The following is a 19,129-nucleotide window of genomic DNA, read 5'->3' as shown; positions in this document are numbered from 1 at the left end:
TCAGCGCCATTCAGAACCTGACTGACAGAGAAGGAACAGTCGAGAGCGAGGTGAATTATCATTACCACTATACTCCGGGAGGGGAGGGGTTCAGTTCTCGTCTCTGTAACACCAGTTTAATGCGTCTGAATCAGGAGGAATCAGACGGGTACAAGAACGATTCGGAATCAAATTCCTCAAGCAAGCAGACAGACTCCCAGGGACCACGAGTGTCTTCTGAAGCTCCAGGTAACCTTAACACCACCACATTCGAGTCTGACACTATTGAACTAGTGACTATATATTTAACCCTTGGGCTTCGTAGGTGGGATCAGTTCTGGAGAAGTCGTCTGTGATGCTCCCGAGAACAAGGGTGAGTACGCCGGCCCTTTATATGGACCCTTATTTTTGGTCCCCTTAACACATGGAGCATCATTGGTGATACTTGTGTTGAAGATGGTGAAGGAGAAACCACCAACGGAGGACATCAAGAGGAGAAGACGACCAACACGAACCCGGACAGCTTTGAGAGTGGACACACTGTCGGAGAGCTGCTGGGAAAGGGAGGCTGCAGTTCCGTCTACGAAGGCGACCGTAAAGTGGATGGGAACCAGGTGAGTATCAGTTTGCTGTGTTGAGCCTCCCCTGGATCCTCCTATGGCTCCAGATACCTGTGACGACCAACCAGGACTTTATTGGGTCACTGTGGCAGATGGGCTCTTCCAGCATGGCTAGAAACGTCCCACATTGGTTGGAAGAGCATGACCAACACTTCCGAGTACTACCCTGACCCCCTGATTCCCCAGACTTGAACCCACCTCAGTTGGCCTGTTGGCTTTACGGATCCTCCCCTGGATCCTCCCTTGGCTCCAGATACCTGTGACGACTTTCTGAAGAGGCCAAATCAGTAATAATAATAACATGTCTCCTGTGGGCAGCAGGTTGAGGTACCATGCACTGTACCCGAGACAGACGACACCACAGAGGGAACGTCACGTGTGGTTGAGGACGTCTCTGAGCTGCACAAGTGCTATGAGGTTTACAAAACCATTGGATCAGGTAACTGGTACCACTTTCAGTCGTCTCTCTGCCTTTGTGTAACACAGATGTGCATCTTTTAAAACCTGACTTAATATTTTTTTTTTATTCAATCGTTCTTCAGGTGGTTATGCGACGGTCAAGCTCGGCAGGCACATTCAGACTCAAGAGCCAGTGGCCATCAAGATCCTGGAGAAGAAAGAGCTCGGGGTTAGTTTCAGCAAAACCGTCTGTTAAAGATGGACGTGTCTCAGTTTCCAAACGTTTGGTTCTCCTAATTCTGATCTGAAAAGTCATAAAACTGTTCCGGTTTCATCCCCATTGCAGGATGAGTTGTCTGATTTGAGGATAGAGATTGAAGCCCTGAAGAACCTCAATCATCAGCACGTGTGCCGCTTGTACCAAGTCATGGAGACTGCTGACCAAATCTACATGGTGCTTGAGGTACCATCAGTGGTTGGAAACTATCAGATTTGATTTAATCTCTGGATTTATAATGATTTGCTGCTCACATGACTCGCTCTCTCCTCCAGTTTTGTCCGGGTGGAGATCTGTTCGACCACATCGATAATAACAACAGGTTGTCGGAGGAGGAGACGCGCAGGATCTTCCGTCAGATCGTCTCGGCGCTGGCCTACGTCCACAGCCAGGGATACGCCCACCGTGACCTTAAGCCAGTGCGTCAGCCAAACGATTTCCACTTATACTTTGTGCTCTTTCTTTGTTAGTGCTTGGACGTGACGTGTTTTATTTTGACTCTCAGGAAAACATGATGCTGGATGAGAAGAACAACATCAAGCTCATCGACTTTGGTCTCTGTGCCAAACCAGAGGTTCGTGTCTCTCCTAAGACTGTAGTGTATACTTAAATCAAGCGTGTCATTCAGAGAGTCAAGTAAGGTAGTGTGCTTACCCCCATCCATCATGCTTTAATGAAGCCTTGTACACATGGTGTCCACAATTAGTTTCAGTGATCAGTTAGATGAACAGGACGTCACAGAGCCATGCTGGTTCAGTTTGTGTGCTGTGTTGCAGATGCGAGTCAACAGTTGGACCTTCGGTTGATAGAAATCTGTTTTGTTGTAGGGTGGATTGGGTACTGCTCTGATTGAGGGCTGTGGAACCCCTCCCTACTTGGCACCAGAAATCATTGATGCACAACCCTATCATGGTGCAGAGGTAGGTGTGTGTGGGGTGTGTCCCCAGGTTATTCCTGATAAACTTCAATTGAAAAGTCTCCAAATCCAAGGTGTACAGTCCCCTCTGTAGCCCCATTCATGAGTTATTCTATGAGGTCTGGATGAGGGTTAAAGACTGACCAGGTTAAAGCATGGTTAAAAAAGACAATGAATATGTGTGTGTGTGTGTGTGTGTGTGTGTGTGTGTGTGTGTGTGTGTGTGTGTGTGTGTGTTTTAGGCAGATGTTTGGAGCTTGGGTGTTGTCCTATATGTCATGCTGTGTGGCTACCTCCCGTTCGATGGTGACAACTTTGTGGAGCTCCATGAACAAATCACTGTAAGCCTTGGAACGACAATGAAACACCATTGGCATGCACGTCTTGTTATGATTATGAAACAGAATCCATTATTTAATGCTCAGCAGCATGTTAAACATACAGTAAAAGTAACAGTAATGTTACTGGTGGTGTGGTGATGTTCTTTGATCAGATGTGATTGTTTTGCTCTGTGTTTCCTCAGAAAGGACATTTTGACACTCCTGATTGGCTGTCTCCTGGTTCTGTACTGCTGATTAAGGAAATGCTGCAGGTGTGTGTTTATGGGTGTGTTTAATGTGAGCAAAGCGAGTGTGTGTTTCTCTGTGGGCTTCATCACCTGAAGTTCTTGTATCTTGTCCTGTAGGTGGTTCCAGAGCGTCGCATAAAGGTGGAGCATCTGCTGGATCATGAGTGGGTAATGAAGGGGTACAGCAGCCCTGTGGAATGGCACAGCACATGCCAGGTACAACATCCACCCTAGACGTAGTACAGTGACATGATGGAGATCCACCGTACAGAAGACTGTATCTTTATTATCCTACATACTCATATATTTGTGTCTGTGTGTGTGTTTGTGTCTCAGCTGGATCATCTAGATGAGGAGAGCATCACCGAGACGGCTGTGATGTTCAGACAGTCCAACCAAAGCACCAAGCAGCTGGTGTCTGAGGTACATTTCAGTTCTTGTATCTGCATCAACACATGCTAAAATGTAGACGAATATTTATTAATATTGCCATTCTTGTGCTCCATCTAAAAGAGATGTGTGTGTGTGTGTGTGTGTGTGTGTGTGTGTGTGCGCAGTGGAAGTTTGATCAGACCACAGCTACGTATCTTTTGCTCTTGAGAAGGAAGCAGTGCAGTACTCCAGTGTGTAGCTGAGCGGACGTGTAAGAAATCCAGGTAACATTCCCACAATCAGTGTATTTTACCTGATAAACGCTGCTCTACATGCTCATCTGTCCAAACACTACAGCTTCTGGAATGTTCTTACACCTCTTCTTGTTTTATTTAGCAGGAGACGTTGTCGGCACGTCAAAGAGAGACGATGGTGGCGCCATCCAATCAGGACACGTTACATCTCAATTTCACATTTCAGTGATTGTTGCAGCTGTTTCTTTCTAACCCATCCTCTCTCTCTCTCTTCTTTTACCAGAACGATGCATTTTGGGTGTCTGTGTGTGACTGGTTAGATGAACTCCACTGAGGTGCCGCCCTTGTTGATCCACACAGCTGTATGAGAAGTGTAGAACATGGATGACCAGGATCAACAAGTTTTAAGATCTTATAACATTAAATATAAAATAAATAAACTCACTGAAGGTGCATGGATGTTCATTTTCACATTTCTTCATCATTTTGTGTATGAAGTCAGTAATATGAGGTGAAAGAAGGCACAACGTTTCCCAACATGTTACAGAACATTGAACTCAGCAGTGAAGATACAGACCTACTGTCAGCTCACTCAGAGCAGCCTGAGAGCTTCACCCTAAAACTTCATCAACTCACGTCTCTCAACTCATATTATTTTATTACAATTCTACTAAAGGGCCTCAAGAGGGCGACATCACAAGGAGTTTTTATTTCAACAAGGTCATGAGATCTCGTCCCCTTTTTTCAAACATGCTTCCAGTCTGAAGACTAATGCCAAGTTCACACTACACGACTGGATCTCTTGTAACCGAGAGTCTTTCAAGTCGGTGTGTATTTCACACTACACGACTGATCGGTGATAGGAGGTTTCACACTACACCATCTATCACCAACTGGAATCGCAGGCTAGCTTCCCTGGTCTCCCAAATTACGTTTTGTCATGAAAACAAATGCGAGATGTGACGAGGGGTTTAATGATACCACGTCCAACGAGTAGCGAGAGATCAAAGTTTGTGTGCTGATGTGCAGCATAAAAACAAAGAGGAAAAATAAATGAATCTGAGTGAATTTTGCTTGGATTGTTCTATAGTGAGTTGGAGATTAATAAATATTTTTTGCAATGCAGCGTGGGTGTTTTGTAGAGAACGATAAGTTCAGAAATACTGTAAAACTTGTGTGTGTGCTGATGTATTCTGATATAAACTATATTACGCCCCTGTCCCACCTTTTTACACTCCTCCCCTGCGTTTCCCCTCACACCGTATCTTGTGTTCTCATTGGCTGTTCGACATAGCACTCATTGCCAGTCAGCCAACTCAGATCCAAATATCTGACATGCTAGAAATCTCAATAGCACTTGTTGAGCTGCTTGGATCGAGTTGTTGAGCAGTTCACACATAGCGATTAAGAACTATGTTTATAAACGATTCTTTTTAATTTCCACAAAGTTTTCATTCATATAAGCGTTATGATTCCCTCAGCACTACTTACTGTGTGCAGGACCTGAGTCGTATCTGCTCCAGTCACTGGTTGGCGGCATTAAGCTCAGTCAAGAACTTTAAGAAATATTTAGTTTAGATAGTTCACACATATAAGAACCCACAAAACCTCTTGGATGTGTATTAAGAAAGTCTGAACACAAGAAATGACTAGACAGCGATGTCTGAAGTAGGACTGAGATCTCAGATCATTAAATTAACATGAAACTGCTGCATTTCTGGTGCAATAACGACCAAATTCAGTTTAGGAGCCGCTCATTTTTACAGATCTTCACTGTAAGTGTGCAGAATCTCAAATGGTTTTTGTGCTGCCATGCAACTGGTTGAATGGAGTTAGTGTAGAATTATGTACAAAGATCTAAAGAGAGAATAGATTAACTGGCTGGTTAGCTCAGTTGGTTAGAGCATGGTGCTAATAACGCCAAGGTTGTGGGTTTGATCCCCGTACAGGCCACACTCTCTTTTAACAATTAAATGTAGCATGGTTGAGAGAGAGTCAGGTGAGCATGTGCTGTGTATCAGGACTTTCTAACCTGAGTAATTTAATCACTGAAAGTAAGAATACCACCCTGTTCTTCTGCCATCTTTAATTCTGGCTTCATTTCACCTAATGAAAGTGGCATGACCTATATAAATGCTTACAATCAATTTTGTCAATGGCAAAAATAAATAAATAAATAAAAAGAGAACTGCTGTGTAATTTAGTGAATTCTTGCACTGCACATGGCAGAAGACTTAAAGAAATTGAGACCGTGTAGAATAAAAATATTAGAAAAGTATGAGGTTAAAAGCATCAGCTTTTATTTATTCTTAAAAGAAAAATACATGAACCTCAGTCATCTCACACGAAGATCTGTTCTGCTCAACAACAGTAAAGCTCTCCATCGTTTCTGTGTGGCAGCTCCATAACTGAAGGGCTGTCAGTGTAGAATCGGGTATGTGGGTATATGTCCTACACTTGCACATAGGCTGGTTAGCTCAGTTGGTTAGAGCGTGGTGCTAATAACGCCAAGAACGTGGGTTAGATCCCTGTACGGGCCACTATCACATTTGGACTTAAACTAACAAACAAGTGAGTCTTCTCTAACTAGCAGGTCCTATTGACCTGAGCTTCAAACATTGTCTCTGAAAAGTGTGAGATCTTTTTACTGCCGCTCTCATTCAAGTCAGAAACATGCCATTATTTAAATTTGCCAAACTTAATTGCCCTTCTGTAAATGTTAGCAAGTCATGTGACTCGTGTGTCCAATGAAAAAGCTGTGTGCATGTCTCTGTGGCTCAATCGGTTAGCGCGTTCGGCTGTTAACCGAAAGGCCTTTTATTGCACAACCTGCCTGATGATCAAAGGAATATGAGACACAACAACAGTGTGTAGTCCCACAGAATAGTGGAAATAAGTAACTGAAAACATCCAGTAAACAACAGTCCTACAAGCACAAATATCCACCTGATAAGTCACTGGAGACCGGCTGTCTGAAGTGGAAGAATGTTCTCTTGGTTTCAGTAGATGTTAAATGAAGATACTCACCCAACGTGGGGCTCGAACCCACGACCCTGAGATTAAGAGTCTCATGCTCTACCGACTGAACTAGCCGGGCTTAAGCAACATGTCAGAACAGACAGCTCATCGGTCAGACCATCAGAGAGATGTAGGTTTAATTCACTAACATCACGACCAGATTAAGAACTAGTTCACAGTTTACAAACAAACACAATTTAAAATATAGCTAAATACACTACATTTTACACTAAATGTAAAAGTGTAAGTTAAAATGAGTGGGTGAAAATCGCTGCATAATGCAGATGTCAAAAAGACGTATACATGCGTATGCGTTCAATATGTAGAACGTGGTGATGATGATAAGACCAATGTAAGATCAAGTTAAATGGAACGCGATGCATTTAAGATGTTCCGACCTTTTCCAGACGTCTCTGAGACGTATATGTGCTATCAGGGTACTTAATATAATAACCAAACGCTTTCTAATTTCCGTAGTAGCAGCAATTTCCTTCTGTTTTCATACACACCACCCGTCTCCCATTGATAAAAATACGGAACAAAGCGTCCTGTATCAGTTCAATACTGAACGCGGTGTTTAGTCTCCAAATAAACACCGGTTCTGTATTATTCGGGATGGTGGGTAACCCTGGTTTGATTGTCTCTTATATAGTCAGTGAGATTAAAGCACCGAAGCTTAGAATCAGTCCCACACATTCTCCTGCTGCTGTCACCATCACAAACTCCGTTCACTTTACCCCCGAGAAACAGTTTGATTGACAGCAGGTAAGCAACACGCACTTCCGGTGTTATTGTACCTACCTTTTCCGTCAGAAATGTGCGGCCGAGAAGTGCAAAACAAATTTACATTTTAGAAAACAAAATTACATATGCCGAAAACAAATTTACAAGTGCTGAAACACTTTTACATATGCCAAAACAAATTTACAAGTGCTGAAACACTTTTACATATGCCAAAACAAATTTACAAACACTGGGTACCCAAGCACTTGTAAATTTGTTTTTGCTTTTGTTGTAAATGTTGTTTTTGTTTTTTTGTAATTTTGTTTTCTGAAATGTAAATTTGTTTTGCACTTCTAGGCCACCGTACAGAACACTTGATCGGTTATTTTAACTTGTTGGGTTGTGCAGTTTAAACATCGTGCTGAGTTATTTATTTTTTTTACCATGGATCAACTATGTAACTTTACTGCAGCTTGTATTTAAATGAAAGGTTTACATCGCTGTCTTCAGGATTTCCTCTTTAGTGATATTTAATGTTAATAGCTGTTCTGATCTAAAATAGGCTGCTGCCTTTGACCTTTAAAACTGAGAAGTGATTTGTGAGATAATCAAAATAAGTGAAATGTTTATTTTGTACTTTGGTTTTATATTATTTGTGCAAACATTTGTTTGAACTTTAAACCTGTAATAAAAGATGAACATTTTAAATGTGTCTTTAGTTGCTTTAACTAAGCTAAAGTTTTTAACAGGGACAAAAATGACAGTTTGTGTAGCAGGGCTGGACACGTAAGTAAAATGTTTTTATAAAGCTATAAAACTACTTCCACTGATCAAAGTACACAGATCTCACACTTGTCAGAGACGTTTGAAGCCCAGGTCAATAGGACCTGCTAGTTAGAGAAGGTTCACTTGTTTGTTAGATTAATTCCAAAAGTGGGTGTGGCCTGTACGGGGATCGAACCCACACCTTTGGCGGTATTAGCAACACGCTCTAACCCACTGAGATAACCGGCCAGTCCAACTGTTCTCTCTTTAGATCTTTGTACATAATTCTACACTAACTCCATTCAACCAGCTGCATGGCAGCACAAAAACCATTTGACTTTTAGTGAAGTGTGTCTCAGTTTGTTCATGCTATGATGCGAGTTATTTCTCCTGCTAAATTATTTAAATTGAATTAAGGTGGTGAAGTTTTTAACCAGCAATAAAAAGTTATATTGAAAGTAACTGTTTAGTACAATGTTTAATTTAAGTAGTGCCCTAAGTAGGGAGTAGGTGTCATTTGAGACGAGGCCGATAGTCTCTACTCAAAAGGACAGACTGAATGAACTGGCAAAGTTAGCTAAAGAAAGAAATGCTCTGAATAAACCTTTTATGCATTTTGGACATGCTGTTTCTCACATGTGTTCCTCACACGCTTTTTTATCCCCTCATCTGTGTTTTTTTAAGCTTTCTCAATTTTGCACGTAATGCTAAACTAATGTTTTTATTTTATCGGTTGTTGTGATTAGCATTTATTTTAAGGTGAGATCAAGGGCACTAGGACCCAGCAGCACTGTTATAAACAGAGTTATGGTACTTTATATTTCGGAGTAATAAACAGGTTGTTATGCTGATAAACCTGCTAACACGGCGTTACCAAGATTAAAAGTGAACACTACTTTAAATAATAACTAAACACTTTGTAATTCCCATGGTAGCAGCAGTTTCCTTCTGTTTCATACACATCACCCTGTCTCAGTCTAATCTGTAGCATTTCTCTCCCACTGATAAAAATACAGAACAAAACGCATCCCGCAACAGTTAAATTGCGACTACGACTACAACGGTACAAATACTAGTAGGTTTGATGTCAACTTTTTTTTATTGTTTTTTTTTTTTTACTCAGTAACGAAAGTCATTTAAAATGTAGCGAAGTACAAATCTTAATACAGAACATACTTAAGTAAAAGTAAAATTACAGGTTGTAAAATCTACTTTAAAAAGTACAAGTACACAAAAAAAATACTTAATTATATTAACACGACTAAATGTAATTTGTTACTTTCCACCTCTGTATAAGCCAAACTATGAAAATGTGTGAAAAACAAGTATAAGTAACATCTGTGCCAACATATAAAAATAATAATAATACATTTTATTTATGGGCGCCTTTCAAAACACTCAAGGACACCTTACAATACAAAACATTAGTACATAATTAATGACACAGATTAAGGGTAGGCAAGTTTAAAGAAATACGTTTTAAGGCATGTTTTGAAACTAGGGATTGAATCAATGGTGCAAATGTCAGGAGGGAGAGAGTTCCAGAGATGTGGGGCAGAGTAGCTAAAAGCTCTAGCTCCCATATGAGGTAGACCAAAAAGAAGAGAGTTACAATAATCAATTCGAGGTGTGACCAGGGCATGAACAAGAACATCCGCACTTCTAGGAGGAATGGACGTAGACGATTTATGTTACGTAAATGTAAATAAGCGGATCGTGTGATATTGTTAATATGTGCATGAAATGAAAGATTGTGAGTGGAAGGAGAGACGACTGAGTTCTTCATCATCACTGAGAATTTGTTAGATTTAGAGAGAGGAGATTTTCTACCTATAAGAAGAATTTCAGTTTTATCAGCATTTTATTTGAGAACATTGTAAGAGAACCATGTTCTTTATTCTATTAGCCAATCAGAGAGAGATGAAGGAGGAAGAGTAGCCGTGAGCACAGTGGACAGGAATAGCTTGGTGTCGTCTGCACAGTGTTGCCAACTCCTCAGTAAAGAAAGTAGCTATTGGCTGTCCTAAAAGTCGCTAGAAGTCGCTAAATGACGTCATCGCCTAATTTGCATAAGGTCAATTTGCATGTAATTGACGCTGTAGAAGAGAGGCATAACATCGTGGGAGAAACAAAAAGTGGGTAAAAACACCCTAAATATGTTTAGAACTACAAATGAACATTCTTCTGTTGATTCGTGGTTTGTTTTTGTTTTTTAAGACAACACTAAGCTACTCTGGGCAGGGTTACCAGATTGCGACAGTAATTTTCAGCCAAAATGCATGAAAAAACACCCAAAACACACGGTAAGCAGATGATTTTTTTAGCATTTCACAAATAATAAACCAGTTAAACCATCATGACGTACAAATTAATATCTTAAAATGTACAGATCAGTAATTATACATTATAAAGGACAAATTATTTTGCTTGCATGTCTTTGAAGTAGGCTACCAAGTTTGTAAAATGCATTATTTATGATAGGACACACAACCCTTTGCAAGTAAATAAAAATAAACTTGCAAGCAATGAAAGTTTAACCTCTCATACATATGAAAGGTTATATGTACGAGACTTGCTTACCTTCATGTTCAACTCAAATCACTTGTCTAACATATGAATCACTGTATTGATGGGCGTGGCAACAGTGTCTTGGACTGGAAAGAATAACCTGTAAATCAAACTTTTGACAACGGGTTGGATGTGGTGGGAGAAGGTAGGCCTATTTATATTTCACCTGCTTTAGAAAGCAATAGTTTTTTTAATTTACATTTTAAGCCGAAATGATTACAAACCAGCCCAAAATTTTTCCACCTGCCAAAGTGTTTTTTCCCTGCCAATCTCCAACAAAATCCGCACATTTTGGTGGAAACCGCCCAATCTGGCAACCCTGACTGTGCTACTGACCGCCTGTGAGTGCTTTGGAACAGCGGAGGGGCTCTCGGCAGGATTCGCTGCTCAAGGACAGTAACTGCAGAACAATGTGTGTTTTCACGTTCAAGTCTCCAAAAGTCTCCAATAACACCAGAAAAAGTCGCTAGATTTGTCGCTAGTCGCTTTTTTGAAAAAAAGTCGCTAGAGGGGTCTGAAAAGTCGCTAAATATAGCGACAAAGTCGCTAAGTTGGCAACACTGCGTCTGCATAACAATAAAATTGAATGTTGTATTTCCTAAAGATACGTCCAGTGGGAAGCAGGTAAATTATAAATAGTAGAGGCCCCAAGACAGAGCCCTGAGGGACACCACTAGTAACAGGAGTTGCTGTGAACATACTGTAAACGTCTAGAAATGTATGAAGAAAACCAATCAAGCACAGTATCACTAAGACCAATATATGCTAGCCGTTCCAATAACTTTTTGTTTTCAATCCACTATTAACTGATAGCATTCACTTACATCAGGCTCTAAACCTCCTGGTTCTATCCACCATTCACTCCACTATAGATAATCACATTATGTCCAGTAATAGTTTAACCTAAAGATTTATACTTTTATTATTATTATTTACTTATTATATTATTAATGTTTACTGTGTAATTAATTACCTATTAATTACACAGTATAATTCATTCATTGCTAACCATTTCTCCCCAACACTCACTCACTCACTATATTTTATATTTTTATATTTTAGCTTGTTTGGTAAAATCTGATGAGTCACTCTTGTGTCTAAATGCTGATAAATAAGCAAAGCAGCTCCAACACTGTGAGCATCATTTCTGTAAAATGTGAATGTTCTGGTGTATTTTGAGATTACTCTGTATATTAAAACTCTTTCCACACTGTGAGCACTGATACGGTTTCTCTCCAGTGTGAATGCGCTGGTGTCTTTTGAGATTACTATGTTGATTAAAACTTTTTCCACACTGTGAGCACTGATACGGCTTTACTCCAGTGTGAATGCGCTGGTGTATTTTAAGAGCACTCAGACACCTAAAGCTCTTCCCACACTGTGAACACTGATGGGGTTTCTCTCCAGTGTGAATGTGCTGGTGTTTTTTCAGATCACTGTTTGTATTACAATCCTTTCCACACTGTGAGCACTGATATGATTTCTCTCTACTGTGAATGCGCTGGTGTATTTTGAGCTCACTCTGTCTATCAAAACTCTTTCCACATTGTGAGCACTGATACGGTTTATCTCCAGTGTGAATGCGCTGGTGTGTTTTAAGATTACTCTGTCTATTAAAACTCTTTCCACACTGTGAGCACTGATATAATTTATCTCCAGTGTGAATGCGCTGGTGTATTTTTAGATTGTATTGTGTAATAAAACTCTTCTCACACTTTGAGCACTTATACGGTTTCTCCCCAGTGTGAATGTGCTGGTGTACTTTGAGATTACTACGTGTAATAAAACTCTTTCCACACTGTGAGCACTGATACGGCTTTAGTCCAGTGTGAATGCGCTGGTGTATTTTAAGATCACTCTGTGAAATAAAACTCTTTCCACATTGTGAGCACTGACATGGTTTCACTCCAGTGTGAATGCACTGGTGTCTTTTGAGATTATTCTGTTGAATAAAACTTTTTTCACACTGTGAGCACTGATATGGTTTGACTCCAGTGTGAATGCGCTGGTGTACTTTAAGATGACTCTGTGAAATAAAACTCTTTCCACATTGTGAGCACTGATACGGTTTCTCTCCACTGTGAATGCGCTGGTGTATTTTGAGATGACTCTGTCTATTAAAACTCTTTCCACACTGTGAGCACTGATATGGTTTCTCTCCAGTGTGAATGCGCTGGTGTATTTTGAGATGACTCTGTGTAATAAAACTCTTTCCACACTGTGAGCACTGATACGGTTTCTCTCCAGTGTGAATGTGCTGGTGTATTTTGAGATGACTCTGTGTAATAAAACTCTTTTCACACTGTGAGCTCTGATATGGTTTCTCTCCAGTGTGAACGCGCTGGTGTATTTTGAGACGACACTGGAACTTGAAGCTCTTCCCACACTGTGAGCAGACGTTTCCTTCTTCCTGTGTGGGACTGAGAGAGGTGTTAATGCTGACAGTACCAGAGGACGTTTGCTGATTACTGGAGCTTCTGGTGGGCGTCAGATCCTCATGTTCAGTCTTAATCTTCACCAGAGTCTCATATTTATCATGGTTGCAGCTCTTGATGTGATTGTGGAGCTGATTTTGGGTTGTAGAGGAACGTGGACACGAGGAGCAGCAGAAATCCTTGTTCAGTTCTGAAGCAGAAAATAATCAAATACATTTACAGTGGGGCCAAAAAGTATTTAGTCAGCCACTGATTGTGCAGGTTCTCCTACTTGATGAGATGAGAGAGGTCTGTAATTTTCATGATAGTTACACTTCAACTATGAGAGACAAAATGAGAAAAAAAAATCCAGTAAATCACATTGTAGGATTTTTAAAGAATTTAATTGTAAATTATGGTGGAAAATAAGTATTTGGTCAAAAACAAAAGTTCAACTTTAATACTTTGTAACATAACCTTTGTTGGCAATGACAGAGGTCAAACGTTTCCTGTAAGTCTTCACCAGGTTTGCACACACTGTAGCTGGCATTTTGGCCCATTCCTCCATGCAGATCTCCTCTAGAGCAGTGATGTTTTGGGGCAACACGGACTTTCAACTCCCTCCACAAATTTTCTATGGGGTTGAGGTCTGGAGACTGGCTAGGCCACTCCAGGACCTTGAAATGCTTTTTACGGAGCCACTCCTTTGTTGCCCGAGCATTGTGTTTGGGATCATTGTCATGCTGGAAGACCCAGCCACGTTCCATCTTCAATGCTCTCACTGATGGAAGGAGGTTTTGGCTTAAAATCTCACGATACATGGCCCCGTTCATTCTTCCCTTAACACGGATCAGTCGTCCTGTCCCCTTTGCAGAAAAACAGCCCCAAACCGTGATGTTTCCACCCCCATGCTTCACAGTAGGTATGGTGCAACTCAGGATTCTGCTTCCTCCAAACACGACGAATTGAGTTTTTACCAAAAAGTTCCATTTTGGTTTCATCTGACCACATGACATTCTCACAGTCCTCTTCTGGATCATCCATATGCTCTCTGGCAAACTTCAGACGGGCCTGGATATGTACTGGCTTAAGCAGGGGGACACGCCTGAAACTGCAGGATTTGAGTCCCTCTCGGCGTAGTGTGTTACTGATGGTAGCCTTTGTTACTTTGGTCCCAGCTCTCTGCAGGTCATTCATCAGGTCCCTCTGTGTAGTTCTGGCATTTTTGCTAACCATTCTCATGATTATTTTGACCCCACGGGATGAGCCCCAGATCGAGGGAGATTATGGTCTTGTATGTCTTCCATTTTCTTACAATTGCTCCCACAGTTGATTTATTCACACCAACCTGCTTGCCTAGTAGATTCACTCTTCCCAGCCTTGTGCAGGTCTACAATTTTCTTTGGTCTTGGCCATGGTTGAGTTTGGAGTCTGACTGTTTGAGGCTGTGGACAGGTGTCTTTTATACAGATAACGAGGTCAAACAGGTGCCATTAATACAGGTAACGAGTGGAGGACAGAAGAGCTTCTTAAAGAAGAAGTTACAGGTCTGTGAGAGCCAGAAATCTTGCTTGTTTGTGGGTGACCAAATACTTATTTTCCACCATAATTTACAAATAAATTCTTTAAATTCTACAATGTGATTTCCTGGATTTTTTTTTCTCATTTTGTCTCTCATAGTTGAAGTGTACCTATGATGAAAATTACAGACCTCTCTCATCTTTCTAACTAGGAGAACTTGCACAATCAGTGGCTGACTAAATACTTTTTAGCCCCACTGTATAACATTATAAATAATCAATACATTTATAACATTGAAAATAATCAAATACATTTACAACATTATAAATAATCAAATACATTTACAACATTATAAATAATCAAATACATTTACAACATTATAAATAATCAAATACATTTACAACATTATAAATAATCAAATACATTTATAACATTATAAATAATCAAATACATTTATAACATTATAAATAATCAAATACATTTACAACATTATAAATAATAAAATACATTTATAACATTAGAAATAATAAAATACATTTATAACATTAGAAATATTAAAATACATTTATAACATTATAAATAATCAAATACATTTATAACATTATAAATAATCAAATACATTTATAACATTATAAATAATCAAATACATTTATAACATTATAAATAATTAAATACATTTATAACATTATAAATAATCAAATACATTTATAACATTATAAATAAATAAAAACATTTATAACATTATAAATAATCAAATACATTTATAACATTATAAATAATCAAATACATTTATAACATTATAAATAATCAAATATATTTATAACATTATAAATAATCAAATACATTTGTAACATTATAAATAATCAAATACATTTACAACATTATAAATAATAAATACATTTATAACATTATAAATAATCAAATACATTTATAACATTATAAATATTAAAATACATTTATAACATTATAAATAATCAAATACATTTATAACATTATAAATAATCAAATACATTTATAACATTATAAATAATTAAATACATTTACAACATTATAAATAATCAAATACATTTATAACATTATAAATAATTAAATACATTTATAACATTATAAATAATCAAATACATTTATAACATTATAAATAAATAAAAACATTTATAACATTATAAATAATCAAATACATTTATAACATTAAAAATAATCAAATACATTTATAACATTATAAATAATAATATACATTTATAACATTATAAATAATCAAATACATTTGTAACATTATAAATAATCAAATACATTTATAACATTATAAATAATCAAATACATTTGTAACATTATAAATATTAAAATACATTTGTAACATTATAAATAATAAAATACATTTATAACATTATAAATAATCAAATACATTTATAACATTATAAATAATTAAATACATTTATAACATTATAAATAATCAAATACATTTATAACATTATAAATAATCAAATACATGTATAACATTATAAATAATAAATACATTTAAAACATTATAAATAATCAAATACATTTATAACATTATAAAACATCAAATACATTTATAACATTATAAATAGTAAAAACATTTATAACATTATAAATAATTAAATACATTTATAACATTACAAATAATCAAATACATTTATAACATTATAAATAATCAAATACATTTATAACATTATAAATAATCAAATACATTTATAACATTATAAATAATAAATACATTTATAACATTATAAATAATCAAAAACATTCATAACATTATAAATAATCAAATACATTTATAACATTATAAATAATCAAATACATTTATAACATTATAAATAATCAAATACATTTATAACATTATAAATAATCAAGTACATTTATAACATTATAAATAATAAATACATTTATAACATTAAAAAAATCAAATACATTTATAACATTATGAATAATCAAATACATTTATAACATTATAAATAATCAAATACATTTATAACATTATAAATAATCAAATACATTTATAACATTATAAATAATAAATACATTTATAACATTATAAATAATCAAGTACATTTATAACATTATAAATAATCAAATACATTTATAACATTATAAATAATCAAATACATTTATAACATTATAAATAATCAAATACATTTATAACATTATAAATAATCAAATACATTTATAACATTATAAATAATCAAATACATTTATAACATTATTAATAATAATATACATTTATAACATTATAAATAATCAAATACATTTATAACATTATAAATAATCAAATACATTTATAACATTATAAATAATCAAATACATTTATAACATTATAAATAATCAAATACATTTATAACATTATAAATAATCAAATATATTTATAACATTATAAATAATCAAATACATTTATAACATTATAAATAATCAAATACATTTATAACATTATAAATAATCAAATACATTTATAACATTATAAATAATCAAATACATTTATAACATTATAAATAATCAAATACATGTATAACATTATAAATAATCAAATACATTTATAACATTATAAATAATCAAATACATTTATAACATTATAAATAATCATATACATTTATAACGTTATAAATAATCAAATACATTTATAACATTATAAATAATCAAATACATTTATAACATTATAAATAATCAAATACATTTATAACATTATAAATAATCAAATACATTTATAACATTATAAATAATCAAATACATTTATAACATTATAAATAATCATATACATTTATAACGTTATAAATAATCAAATACATTTATAACATTATAAATAATCAATACATTTATAACATTATAAATAATCAAATACATTTATAACATTATAAATAATCAAATACATTTATAACATTATAAATAATCAAATACATGTATAACATTATAAATAATCAAATACATTTATAACATTATAAATAATCAAATACATTTATAACATTATAAATAATCAAATACATTTATAACATTATAAATAATCAAATACATTTATAACATTATAAATAATAAAATACATGTATAACATTATAAATAATAAAATACATGTATAACATTATAAATAATAAAATACATTTATAACATTATAAATAATCAAATACATTTATAACATTATAAATAATAAATACATTTATAACATTATAAATAATCAAATACATTTATAACATTATAAATAATAAATACATTTATAACATTATAAATAATCAAATACATTTATAACATTATAAATAATCAAATACATTTATAACATTATAAATAATCAAATACATTTATAACATTATAAATAATCAAATACATTTATAACATTATAAATAATCAAATACATTTAAAACATTATAAATAATCAAATACATTTATAACATTATAAATAATAAATACATTTATAACATTATAAATAATCAAATACATTTATAACATTATAAATAATCAAATACATTTATAACATTATAAATAATCAAATACATTTATAACATTATAAATAATAAATACATTTATAACATTATAAATAATAAATACTGTTAGTAATTGTTAAACTGAGATCTGATGCTAAAGTCCTGTAACGTGATTCATCCTGCATTCATCATTTCCTGCTCACACTGATCTGCATGAGCACAATACAAGCTTTCACTGTATGATGCTTCATCCCAGGTTCCTCTGATTCTATTCAATCCAAATCTTATTTTACTCAAGATAAAAAATATCTTACTGAGTTCATCTTTATCTTCAGGTTCTTCCTTCTTCACAGGCTTCATCTGGAAACCTCCACACTGTTGGTCCTCTGGGGTGAGGTGTTCCTCAGAGGTGACGTGTTCCACAGGGATTAAAGATCCTTCACCTGAAATTCATCAATATGTGAAGAAGAAACTCAACAACTGGAGGAAACTGAAGGTTGTGGGTTTAGTTACCACAAATAAATACTACTTAGATTTAATCCAGACTGGAAGTATCAGCACTTCTACACAGGACAGTACGGTACAGTACAGGTTCTAATCCCACTATCCACATTTTCTTATTATTTCTACTATACTAACCACACTGTACTGTACTAACATGGCAAATTGCTCCACATTTACTTACAGAAGTAACTTCCATCTTCTTCCTCCTCCTTTTTTATTAGTTTCTCTTGGAATCCTTCATTTTGTAGATCTATGGGGGTGACGTGTCCCTCTTCTGCTGACTGCATTATTAAAAGATCTGACAGGCAGACGGACAGATAGACAAATGTACTTTATTCCCTATTAAAGAGAAATCCAGGAATACTCTTTCAGACTGTTTTAACTGTTTATTTTTAATGCTGTGAGGCTGTAAACAGAGTGAAAATGTTGAAACTATTGTGGGACTGAGCAGCATCAGACAGAAAAGACTTCTAATAGAACTTTTTGGGTTGGTTTCACAGACAGGGATTAAGCCTAGTCCTAGACTACACAGCATTTTGAATGGAGATTCTCTATTTAAAGCTAAATGTAGTCCTGGACTATAAGCCTTAATCCCTGTCTGGGAAACAACCCTTTGAGTTTGGTGGAAGTGGTTTTGTGGCCCAAAGTGAAATGATGAAGTCTGATGTTCTTTACATCTAGTTTCTCATCCACTCCCAATAACAGTGCTGTACTAATACTTTTAACTTTTACTATAAACCTGTAAAACAACCTGGAAACAAAGCTACAAGAACTCGCTGTTTCTATCAAACATTAAACACTGTAAACAA

General features: G+C 35.5%; 1 protein-coding gene across 1 annotated transcript; it reads right to left on the bottom strand.

Annotated features, from left to right (window-relative positions):
- Positions 1-11,510: 11,510 nt before the first annotated feature.
- LOC134326220 (zinc finger protein 180-like) lies at positions 11,511-13,913 on the bottom strand. The gene is made up of 3 exons (XM_063008402.1): positions 13,896-13,913; positions 11,909-12,686; positions 11,511-11,563 (listed from the first exon to the last, which is right to left on the bottom strand). Exons 1-3 carry the CDS (start codon positions 13,911-13,913, stop codon positions 11,511-11,513), a joined length of 849 nt encoding a protein of 282 aa, XP_062864472.1.
- Between the last annotated feature and the right edge of the window lie 5,216 nt (positions 13,914-19,129).

This window comes from Trichomycterus rosablanca, chromosome 14 (genome assembly GCF_030014385.1).
Source record: "Trichomycterus rosablanca isolate fTriRos1 chromosome 14, fTriRos1.hap1, whole genome shotgun sequence".
In the NCBI taxonomy this organism is placed as follows: Eukaryota; Metazoa; Chordata; class Actinopteri; order Siluriformes; family Trichomycteridae; genus Trichomycterus; species Trichomycterus rosablanca.
The sequence above is the reverse complement of the archived record's forward strand: the minus strand, read 5'-3'. Positions and strand labels throughout refer to the sequence as shown.